The sequence below is a fragment of the Hibiscus syriacus genome, unplaced genomic scaffold (assembly GCF_006381635.1).
Source record: "Hibiscus syriacus cultivar Baekdansim isolate YM2019G1 unplaced genomic scaffold, ASM638163v2 tig00117056_pilon, whole genome shotgun sequence".
In the NCBI taxonomy this organism is placed as follows: domain Eukaryota; kingdom Viridiplantae; phylum Streptophyta; class Magnoliopsida; order Malvales; family Malvaceae; genus Hibiscus; species Hibiscus syriacus.
This window is the reverse complement of record NW_024063539.1, coordinates 2,175,524-2,187,468: the sequence shown is the minus strand read 5'-3', so window position 1 is coordinate 2,187,468 and position 11,945 is coordinate 2,175,524. Positions and strand designations below refer to the sequence as shown.

Sequence of the window (11,945 nt, the reverse complement as noted above, 5' to 3'; positions counted from 1 at the left end):
AAAAAGGTTAGAATTGGTTCATACTGATGTATGGGGACCATCTCCGGTTCCATCTCTTGCAGGCTCACTATTTTATGTCACCTTCATCGATGATTCAACAAGGAAGGTGTGAGTTTATTTTCTGAAGAAGAAATCAGAAGTCTTTGATACCTTCAGAAAATGAAAGGCCATGGTGGAAAATGAGACTGGTTTGAAAGTCAAGCGGTTGAGGTCTGACAATGGAGGAGAGTACAGAGACAGTAGATTCAGAGATTTCTGCGTAAACAATGGGATCAAGATGGAGACAACAGTTCCCATAACACCGCAGCAGAATGGCGTAGCAGAGCGCATGAACAGAACTCTGAATGAACGTGCCAGAAGCATAAGGATACATGCCGGATTGCCCAAATTTCTATGGGCTGAAGCTATCAACACTGCAGCTTACCTGATCAACTGTGGGCCCTCAGTTCCTTTGGATGGCGGAATACCAGAGGAAGCTTGGAGCAAGAAAGAAATAAACCTTTCACACTTAAGAGTGTTTGGTTGTATTTCTTATGTACACATAAACTCTGCTGAAAGAAGTAAACTTGATGCTAAGTCCAACAAATGCGTCTTTGTTGGTTACGGTGGTGATGAGTTCGGTTACCGGTTTTGGGACTACGAAAATCGAAAAATCATCAGAAGCAGAGACGTCATTTTCAATAAAAATGTGATGTACAAAGACAAGTCAACCGCAGAATCAAGTAGTACCGAAGCTGAAACAAAGGAATTTGCTGAGTTCGAGGAGATTTCTGGAAATGATGTTCAGATCAGTCCTGAAGCAGTTCAAGAGGAAGAACCAGGCACACCAGAACTGAGACGCTCCTCCAGAATTCCTAAACCAACCCAACGGTATTCGCCTTCTTTGCACTACTTGTTGCTGACTGACAATGGTGAACCAGAGTGCTATGATGAAGCGATACAGGTGAATGATTCATTCAAGTAGGAGTCTTCCATGAAAGATGAGATGGACTCGCTTATGTCAAATCAGACGTGGGAATTAGCTGAATTACCACCAGGCAAGAAAGCGCTCCATAACAAGTGGATTTATAGGATCAAAGAAGAGCACGATGGGAGAAAACGCTACAAAGCAAGATTGATAGTCAAAGGTTTTCAGCAAAAAGAAGGTATTGACTACAATGAAATTTTCTCTCCAGTCGTAAAACTGTCTACAATCAGACTGGTGTTGAAAATTGTAGCTGCGGAGAATTTACATCTTGAGCAGTTAGATATAAAGACATCTTTCCTTCATGGTGATTTGGAGGAAGAAATCTATATGAGGCAGCCAGAAGGCTTCATAGAGGCAGGCAAGAAAAACCTGGTATGCAGGTTGAAGAAGAGTTTGTATGGTTTAAAACAAGCTCCAAGACAGTGGTACAAGAAGTTCGATAGTTTCATGGGTAGCAGTTGTTTTACCAGATGCCAAACATATCATTGTTGCTATATCAAGAGGTTCGACAATAGCTTCATTATTTTATTGTTGTACGTTGATGACATGCTCGTTGCAGGCTCAAACATGCAAGAGATTATACACTTGAAGCACAAATTGTCGAAGCAGTTTGCTATGAAGGATCTGGGCGCTGCAAAGCAGATTCTTGGGATGAGGATCAAGAGAGACACAAAGTCGGGGACTTTGATGTTATCACAGGCTGAGTACATCAACAAAGTACTCTCCAGGTTCAACATGCAAGATGCTAAACCAGTAAGTACACCTTTAGGTGTTCATTTCAGACTCTCCAAAGACCAATCACCAAAGACGGAGGAAGAACGTGCACACATGGTGAATGTGCCGTATACCTCTACAATTGGATGTATGCCATGGTTTGTACCAGACCAGATATTGCTCATGCAGTGGGAGCTGTTAGCAGGTACATGAATAATCCAGGCAAGGTACACTGGGAAGCAGTCAAATGGATCCTCAGATATCTGCGGGGTACCACAAACAAAGCACTTTGTTTCAAAGATGGAGATACGATACTGACAGGCTATGTAGATACTGACTTAGCCGGAAATGTTGACATCAGAAGGAGCACTACAGGTTATGTCTATACTCTAGGAGGTACTGCAGTGAGTTGGGTTTCTCAACTATAGAAGATAGTTGCTCTCTCCACAACTGAAGCAGAATATGTCGCTGTTACGGAAGCCAGCAAGGAGATGATTTGGCTCCAAAGTTTCTTGGAAGAGTTAGGCAAGAAACAAGAAAACAATGTTTTGAATTGCGACAGTCAAAGTGCTATCCATCTAGCAAAGAATCCGTCTTTTCATTCCAGAACGAAGCATATACAATTGAGATATCATTTTATTCGGTCTCTTCTGGAAGATGGGATTTTGAAACTTGAAAAGATTAGTGGAGCTCAAAATCCGGCAGACATGTTGACAAAGACGGTGACCACGGAAAAACTGAAGTTGTGTTCAGCTTCAGTTGGCATGCTAGAGTAACAGGACTAGAAAAGCTGCTGCATTGATCAAGGTGTGAAGACATATTAAAATCAGTCTTCAAGTGGGAGATTGTTGGAAGTCAACAAAGGTGGGCATCGCCTGGAAATCAAAACTTTCAAATTGGGTGGGCAGAAATTCAACAAAGGGGGGCACCGTTCGGTGCCCCAATTTTTAATTAAATTTGTAAATGGGTTAATTACTTTTTTAGCCATTGCACACTTTAGGGTATTTACAAGATTAGTCCTAAGCTTCAACTATAAATACCCTAGCTCATTTAGCTTCAAAATCATCCCAAAAACATTTCTTTCTTCCTATACTAGAGAGCTTTCTTGTGAGTACACTACAACAAAATGGGTTGTTAGCGGCATTTTTAGTGGCGTTTTTTGAATAAACGCCGGTAAATACTTGTACTTTAGTGGCGTTTTTATATAAACGCAGCTAAATACTAAACTTTAGTGGCGTTTTTGTACAAACGCCGCTAAAACTCGTACGTTAGTGGCATTTTTTATATAAACGCTGTTAAAATATTATATTTTAGTGGCGTTTTAAGCACAAACGCCGCTAAATAATGTACTTTAGTGGTGTTTCTGCTTAAAACACCGCCAAAGACTAATATTTTAGTGGCGTTTTAACCACAAACGCCGCCAAATACTTATACTTTAGTGGCGTATTTATATAAACGCTACTAAATAAATAAAGCCAACAGAGTCTTATTAGTCTTCAATTCTTATTTGAAGGGTTCTTATTCATAGCTAATTAAATATAAAAATTATAAATAGTAACATATCTGAATTCATTGGATTCTCATCCATAGGAACTCACTCAGGAAAGGATTCTTTACTCTAAACCCTAAATATCGCTAGAAAATTTTAGGCAAAAAAAAGATTGGGGAATAAGATGTTGAATTTCGAAGAACAGTGTAACATATTGAACTTGTTGAAATCGTCATCTGAGCAAAAATCAATCGAAGAAACAGTCAATGAATTCTTCAGCAATTCCAAGCTCCGTCATTTCAATGTCTGCTATTCTCTTTCTTTTTTATTGCAGGTCAGGCTTCTCCTCCTAGTTTTTTATTTTTTTCCCCTAATGTTTTCATTTCTCTCACTCTCTCGTACACTTTAGGGTTTTCAGATTTGAATTTCACTTTCCTCATACGCTTTATTATGACTTTTAGGGTTCATTTATGAATTTTGTTATAGCTGTTGTTTAGTTGTTTTTTAATATATTTTAAGTTTTATTTGTCATTTAAAATGGAAAAGCTGTCGAGCTATTGTAAATTTTGTATGCATAGTCGTATTGGTTTTGGGTTGGAATTCAGTAATATAGTATATAGAAGTACTCTTCGCTGAAGGTGATTTGTGGTTTGAACCAACGTTTGGTGAGAACATAGGAGGTCTGAGACTCGTGCTCGAAACTTAGAACCAGCAATTAATTACCTTCACAAGTTGGTAATCGAATAGGGTTACACATTTCCACTGGAACTTAGACACAGGAAACAAAGAATTGAGGGAAATACATCAAATGTATGAAAGAATTAATATGAAAGAAAATTTAAGTTAACAGAATTTAGAATTTTTTTTTCTATAAAGCAATGTTGATTTGGGTCGGCAATGATTACAGACAAATATCATTGCGACCTTCACTCCAACTCTACTGGTTTATATCATCTAAATAACATGAATTTCTGGGCTCATTGTTTACATGTCCTACATTTATGCAACAGTTGATTTCCGATTTATCCCACGGCAGTCCTTTTCTTTTTTGTTTTCTGAAGTACATCTTACCCAAATCATACGAGGATTCTATTGTTCTTTTGAATGTCTGTTGGATGTTAGTACCTGAAATATCAGACTCTGGGTGGTTTCCATCAACTATGCTTGGAATGCTTTCAACGGGATAACTGGTGACTGGTCGACGACTGTCCTGTTGCCCTTCTTTTACTTCGGCACTCGTGTCGATAGATTTAGAAGAAGAAGTGGGTTGAATGTTTTTATTATCAGGGGGACATGGAGGCAAAGGCAGAAATGGGTGGAAAGGCATGCCAGGGGCTAACCTCCAAGTTTCTAAACTTTCATCTTGTGGTGATCCAAACTGCTACAGAAAGGGGAGTGGTATTCCATATGAAACCGGCAAACGGGAAATGAATCTCTTCTGCTGATGAACAACAACCACATCGGGAAACTTCGATGGACAAACTTTTGGTTGAGGAAACCTGTAGCAGTTGGAGCAGCAGGTGAAACAAAAGATGTATTTAGAGGAAAGGAGAACCCTAGTGGAGCATCCTGCTGAAAACTTTGATTCGCATTATCAATATTAGTAGCTTCACCTTTGCAAAAATTTACTTTGTTATCCCCACTTTTCATCTTCTCTGTATGATCTGATATTGCTTGAAATGCACAAATGATATCTGATTTCTATCTTGTATTTCTCTGATTTTCAGGTGATACACTTGGTTCTTTTGTATATGTTCCATGTGAAGTGATTAAGCAACACATGCAGGTTCAAGGCTCAGGAAACTCTTGGAATTCGGCTATCATGAATGACCAATTGCGAATGAAATCTGGTGAACAAATGTATGGTTATTACACTGGAATGTTCCAAGTTGGATGTTCAATATGGAAAGAGTAAGGACTAAAGGGATTATATGTTGGTATATGTATTTCTTTCAATTAATGAATATTAATAGAGTTAGTTGTTTTCCTTTTATTTATGATTTTACTCCTTTTTAGGAATTTTCATCTCTTCGATGAAGTTTTATCTGAGTTGTTTTGCATTAAACGTGGATGCTTGTTGGTTTAGCAAAAGAAATAATGTTGATGACAAGTGTTTTTGCGATGTCTGGTTGCTATTTTTGCTATATCAGCATACTGATACCATGTGATTTCATGTCCGTGACAGAGTCAAGGTCGTCGATTCTTGGTGAGCCGTTATTACAAAAGGTTAAAGAGAGCTGCACTCGTCGCACAATGTGCTTGGAGAGCAAAACTTGCGCGTAGAGAATTACGCAAACTAAAAATGGTGATTTCTCATTTTTTTCATTTTATTAAATTAGTTTAAGCTCATGATGTCTTGCATACACATGTTCTCAATTTCCTTCAACAAGTTCTTAATAGATGGTGGTTTTGACTAATGTACTCTACTGCCATGTGATATTAAATCCATGGTTTAGTCCTTGTTCAGTCAATTGAATTGGTAATCGATAGGAAAATAACCATTCAAAGTTTAATCCTAATTCTCCACGTCCAATCAATAGGAAAATTTCAATAACTGATGGTTCAATCACCATAGTAGCAGGAATAGGATGTAGTTTATAGATCCCTAAATAATTAGTTAGTTAGTTAGTTAATCCACCTTTTGGTTCCAAAAAAATGTTCTCTCTTCTTATCTGTTGGTTCAGTTAACTCTTTTCTTCACTAAAACTGCTAACTTCCATTATGGATGATCAAGAGATTCCAGTACAGTTTTCCAGTGTATTCACCTGTTTGATGTGATGATCTCATAGGCTTATCCATGAGGTGAAAGTATGTGCATAATTGTTACAATTGATTATCCATGATTGTCGGCAGGCTGCCCAGAAAACCGAATCCCTGCTACAGGCCAACTGGAAAAGCAAGTTGAAGAACTTACATGGCAGTTGCAGAAGTTGCAACGTGAGAAGGAAAATTGGGGCACAAACAAAACTTTTGGACAAGTTCCTGTCACTCAAGGGGTCACGGTAGTTAACAACGAAACGATGAATAAACTTACTGCTGAAAATGAACAGCTTAAGGTATTGTTAAATATTTGTTACTTCCGAATAAAGGACCTTACTTGGACTACAGGCTTGTTAAATGTCATTTAAAGTTAGTGATTTTTCATTTATGTCTTGAAATAATTTTTTTTACCAAACTTCCATTTCAGGCTCAGGTAGCTACACTAGAACAGATTTGCGAAGTGCGGCTAAAGCAGGCTACAGAGGCTGAGATGAGGATAATTGACTTAAAAACTGCGATGCAAAGGTTTTATCCTGATTTTGTGCTGTACTAATAGATGTTTGATGTTTAAGTTAGTAAGAATGTTAAGTCAATTGGATTGTTCATTCTTCAACTTGAACTGCTTATCTTCCATGCAAATAATCGTCTATATCTTTTAACTGGTTAGAAGACAAGATTTCAGACATGGAAACCGAGGATAAGGTTTTGAGACAGCAAGCTTTGCTGAGTGCACCTAGTAGAAAAATGTCATCTCAATTGTCATTTACAACACCTGCATTAAGCTATGTTTAAACTCGATGTTCATATCTTTCTTGAGTTGGTTTGTTGATTGTGATTATTTTTCACTGCTTATTTTTCTTTGTTGGTCCTTTATTTCACTTTGCAGTCTGTGCAAAATGCTCCTCAAGTAAGTGAAGATTGAATAGACTGGATAATTAACTCTACTTCAGTTGAATTCTGGTCCATCAATTAGGTTCGGTAGAGAAGATAGTAAAATGAGGAGATCCAAGACTGAAGTGCCACAAGTATGAATCCAGACGATATGGAACTCATTTTTACATTCCTACTTTTGTTTTCAAGATTTTGTGGTGGATGGAATTTCCGGGGATTAATTTTTGATGTATGTATCACCTAGACTAAATTATAGAGAACAATGTCAAATTACATTACATTTAATTTTAATGTTTATAAATTTTAATCTATTTTGTTGTTAAGTATTTTTCTGCATAACTTGTGTTGTTAATTAGATAAAGCTACATGCTATTAAATTTAGGTGATGTAGAGCAGAAATAAAATATGCAAAATCAATTAATCTTAGCTAAATAAAGGTAATTAGCGGCGTTTGTTCCAAAAACGCCGCTATAAATCTGACCTTTTGCGGCGTTTGCTCCAAAAAAATGCCACTATAGATCTCACATTTTACGGCGTTTGTTCAAAAAACGCCGCTATATATGACACATTTTGCGGCGTTTGTTCAAAAAATGCCGCTAAAGATCTCGACATTTTGCGGCATTTGTTCCAAAAAACGCCGCTAAATGTGACACATTTTGCGGCGTTTGTTTCAAAAACGCCGCTATAGATATTGACCTATTGCGGCGTGTTTTGTTCTCAAACGCCACTAACTTTAGCGACACTGGTATTGCCGGCGCTTTTTGCGGCGTTTTTCCTATCGCCGCAATTGCTTTTAGCGGCGCTTAAAAACGCCGCTATAGAACTAAAAAAACGCCGCTAAATCTCTGTTTTGCTGTAGTGGTAGTAAGTGTTTTGTAAACACCTGTAAATTTTCTCTCTTAGTAAAAGATCTGCAGCAGCTCGGAGACGTAAGCACAATTGGCTGAACTCCATTATCAATTTTCGGGTATTATTTTTCCGCTTTTATTTCGTATTCTCACTAATCTGATTATAGGAGATTACTTGTAAAAGAAAGAGCATATTATAGGTTTTGTAGAAGATGCAAACCTATGGAAGGTGAGAAGATCCTTAATCGGCGAAATGGCCGTAGTCTGCAGTGTATGTAATAATGAAAGAAGGCTCCACGAGTAGGGGCCGGGAGAAATCAAAGTGGATAGGCTTGGAAGAAAAAAGTTTTTTACTTACTTAGGCTTGGAAGAAAAAAGTTTTTACTTACTATTGAGAACGAAGATCTCTTTATTTTAATGGAGGACCTTCAATGGTCATATCTAAAAGAAATTTTTTCTGAGGTTAGATTATGGTCAAAAGAGGTGAAGACTTTGGAGAGGACGACCTGTCTGAAGCTATATGAGTGCCTTTCCATTTCTGGAATAGCACCAACTTGTCAACGGTAACAGGTTTGTGGGGGAAACTTGAAGCCTTTGGAGAGAACATAAACTACCAGTTGGACTGTGAAAAAGTCACGTTGTTGGTGACGACCAAACTGGAATCACGAGTCGAGGAAGTAGTGGACATAGTGGTCGTAAGCATGAAATATGGAGCCAAGGTGGTGGAAATAAGCGTTAATGACAATTCGTGGTTGGAGCAAGTTGAAGATACAAGATCCTTTCCTCATGGGGACGAAGCATTCAATGAAATAAACATTGGGAAGGAGTAGGGAACATGCATGAATGATGGGATTAGAGAATCGATGAGTAGAGGCGGTGAGATCAATGTAGGAAAGGGAATAATCATGTCTATAGCACACGATGATATTCATCACGTGCAGGAATTAGAAGAGGTGGCAAGTGAGACTTCAAAGACGGTTATTGGGCAAACTATTGAGATTGATGGATCGGTTGGGCTCAAAGAAAAAAACAAGACTATGGGGTCTACTGAAAATGAGAATATAAATCAACCTAGCTTGAGGGTTATTCAGGACATTAGGGATACGTGCCTTGGAGTTTTGATAGTTGAGCCTAGTAAGGGGCTAGTTCAAGACTAGAAAACGTGGGCGTCAGAGTGTGATGATCTATTGAATAAGATATCTACAGTAGATATTACTCTACACGCTAAGAAATCGGGGATTGGCAACAAAGAAAGGGTGGGGGCAGTTTCAGAAGGTCTATTCCCAGAATTATTTCATACAGAGAAAAGCAAGAAAACTACAAGATATGGGTCGCTTCTGGAACTGCAGGATTAAGTTTTAACGGATTCAAACAGAAGAAAAAGGGATAGAGCGCTCAAAAAACACAAATTGAAGATACAAGATTTGGAATATTCAGAGCTTTCAGGAAGATCATTGTCGGATTCTAATCTCAAAGGAAGATGGTTGGCAGTGAATAGCGAAGTTGTAAAAACTCTGGCACTGGGGAAAAGACTCGAGATACAAGTAATTGGAAAGGAGTTGGAGGTGGTGAAGGAACAAGCCTTGTTATATAATAATTGATTTCGCCTTAGAAGATTCTCACGTGGAATTTTAGAGTATTAGGGGCGGATGCAAAGTCGCTAGCTTTACGTATGTTATTGAAGAAGAATATAGTGGAAATGGAATTACTGCAGGAGACAAAAGGAAATGTTGGATGGAGCGAATATTCAAAAGTTTTGGATGGATGATGATTTTGATTTTTTAAGTATCAAGTTCTGTGGGAAGGTCAGGGGGATATCACGGTAATATGGAAAAAAATGATATCATATGTATAACAGTCGACTTCAAATCCTAGATTTATCAGTTTGAAAGGTCTTTGGGCTTTGACAAGTACGAAAATTACTATTGTTTGTGTGTACGCGTTGTGTATAGTGTCTGATCAATTAGAGCTTTGGAATGAAGTATCGTCATTGAGGTTTGCAGATTCGAATACGTGGCTGGTTGGGGGGATTTTAATGTTGTCTGACATAGGAGTGAATGTAGTTATTGAGTTAATTTCACTGCTGGAAGTAGAGAAATCAATGAGTTTATCTTTAATTGTAAGCTAGCCGATTTGTCGATGAAGGGAAAGAAATTCACATGGTTTGGGTCGTGCAACAAAAAAGTCGCTTAGACAGATTTCTAGTTGATGAACAATGGATGATGTTAATGGGTAATGTTGAGCAATGGGGTTTAAAAAGATCAGTTTCAGATCACGTATCGGTGCTTTTCTCAAAAGGGGTTGCTGATTGGGGGATTATGCCATTTAGATTTATCGATGCTTACCTCAAGAAACCAGATTGCAGAAAGTTGGTTTGTGAGTTTTTCAATGTGAACGTGGGAAATAATATGGATATTAGCTCTAGACTAAGGAAATTGAAAGGAGCTCTTAAAAGATGGAATGTTGATTTGTGTAATAATTTTGATGATAAGGTGGAAGATTTACAAAACAAGATTAACGCTCTGGAAGAAGAAGGAAATAGAGTCGAGTTGGGTCCCCGAAAGCAAGCCGATCTCCAAGCTTTCAAGTTAGAATTGTGGGAGTCGTTGAAGTTGCAAGAAGATCTATGGAGGCAGAAGTCGCGAGTAAAATGGTTGGCATTGGGTGATTCTAATACGACATTTTTCACAAATCGGTAAAGTTCAAGGCAAGTAAGGCTTTGTTCATGATCCGGTGAATCTGAAGCGGGTGTTGTTCGGTCATTTTAGGAAATATTTCAGGTGCAAGAGGAGAGGGTGGAGAAGTGTTTTTAATATGAAATTTAAAATGATTTCAGAATCTGATGCGAGAATGTCGAAGGAGCCGTTTTCCTTGATCGAGATTAAGGAAACGGTTTGGGCATGCGATGGATCAAGAGCTCCCAGACCGAATGGGTTCAATTTGCATTTCTTTAAGGAGTGTTGGGGTTTGTGAAAGATGATTTGTTGAATCTGTTGAAGAAATTCCATAAGTCCGGTAAGCTTCCACCAAGTATTAACTCTTCGTTTATCACTCTTATTCTAAAAATCGAAAATCCGGTTGATGTCGCCGATTTTAGTCCAATTAGCCTAGTTGGCTCAGTTTACAAAATTGTCGCGAAGGTGCTATCCAGGAGACTGAGGGTTGTTTAAGAGAAAGTAATTAGTGATACTCAATGTGGTTTCTTGCAAGGACGACAGATCATGGATGGGATTTTAATCGCCAACGAAATCATTCATTCTATGGCTTCGGATGGCAATGAAACGGGTGGTGTGGTATTAAAATTGGATTTCACCGAGGCATATGATTGTGTTAGGTGGAACTTTTTGTCAATGATACTTGAGAAAATGGGCTTTGGTAAAGTTTGGAGATCGTGGATATGGGAATGTGTTTCTTCGGTTCGAGCTTCGATTCTTGTGAATGGGTCCCCAACGAAAGAATTCAGATTGAGGAGGGGGTTTCGGCAAGTAGACCCATTGTCACCGTTTTTGTTTATTATTGTTCCAGAGGCGTTACATTTGTTGATTTTTAAAGCAGATATTGGAGGAGTGGTTAAAGGGATTGATAATATTATCCAAAGTCAGACCTTTTTCCACTTACAATTTGCAGGCGATACAATAATTTTTGTGAAGTCGGAAGAGGAATATATCCGCAACTTGAAGAGGAATATATCCGGATTGAGTATCAACTTCAGAAAGTCTTGTCTTGTTGGAGTGGGTATCGAGCCTGCAAAAGTGGAGGAGCTGGCCATGTTTTGTGGGTGCAAAGTGGGTTCAACGCCATTTTCTTATCTTGGAATTCCCTTAGGTGCTGATCTGTGTCGAGTGGCATCGTGGGAGCCGATAGTTGAAAAATTCTGCTCGAAATTGGCCAGTTGGAAGTGTATAACTTTATCATTTGCTGGAAGGGTAATACTCGTCAACTCAGTCCTTTCAGCCAATCCGTTATATTATATGTCGTTATTTGAGATCCCAAAATCAGTAATACAAAGGATTGAAAGACTTAGAAGGGGATACTTATGGGGCAACTTCGATGGTATAAAGAATAAAACTCGAGTAGATCGGAGCAGGGTGTGCTTATCCCGTAAAAAAGGGGTGCGGGTGTTATAAATTTGAAAGCAAAAAATGAGGCGTTATTGGCTAAATGGGGGTGGCGCTTTGGTACAGAAAGACACGCCCTATGAAGGAGAGTTATCGCTTCAAAATATGGTATATCGCCCGATAATGAAATGATTAAGACTACGAATTTGAAGAAGACG

General features: G+C 38.5%; 1 protein-coding gene and 1 long non-coding RNA gene across 2 annotated transcripts; both read left to right on the top strand.

The window, feature by feature from the left end:
- Positions 1-3,280: 3,280 nt before the first annotated feature.
- On the top strand, positions 3,281-7,132 carry LOC120198036. Its single transcript, XR_005523333.1, has 6 exons — positions 3,281-3,504; positions 4,898-5,081; positions 5,356-5,475; positions 6,024-6,226; positions 6,358-6,455; positions 6,598-7,132. It is a non-coding gene; the product is annotated as an uncharacterized LOC120198036 (long non-coding RNA).
- A 2,765-nt stretch (positions 7,133-9,897) lies between these two features.
- LOC120198157 lies at positions 9,898-10,642 on the top strand. The gene is made up of 2 exons (XM_039199531.1): positions 9,898-10,364; positions 10,450-10,642. The coding sequence occupies exons 1-2, from the start codon at positions 9,898-9,900 to the stop codon at positions 10,640-10,642; spliced, it is 660 nt and encodes a 219-aa protein (XP_039055462.1).
- Positions 10,643-11,945: the final 1,303 nt, after the last annotated feature.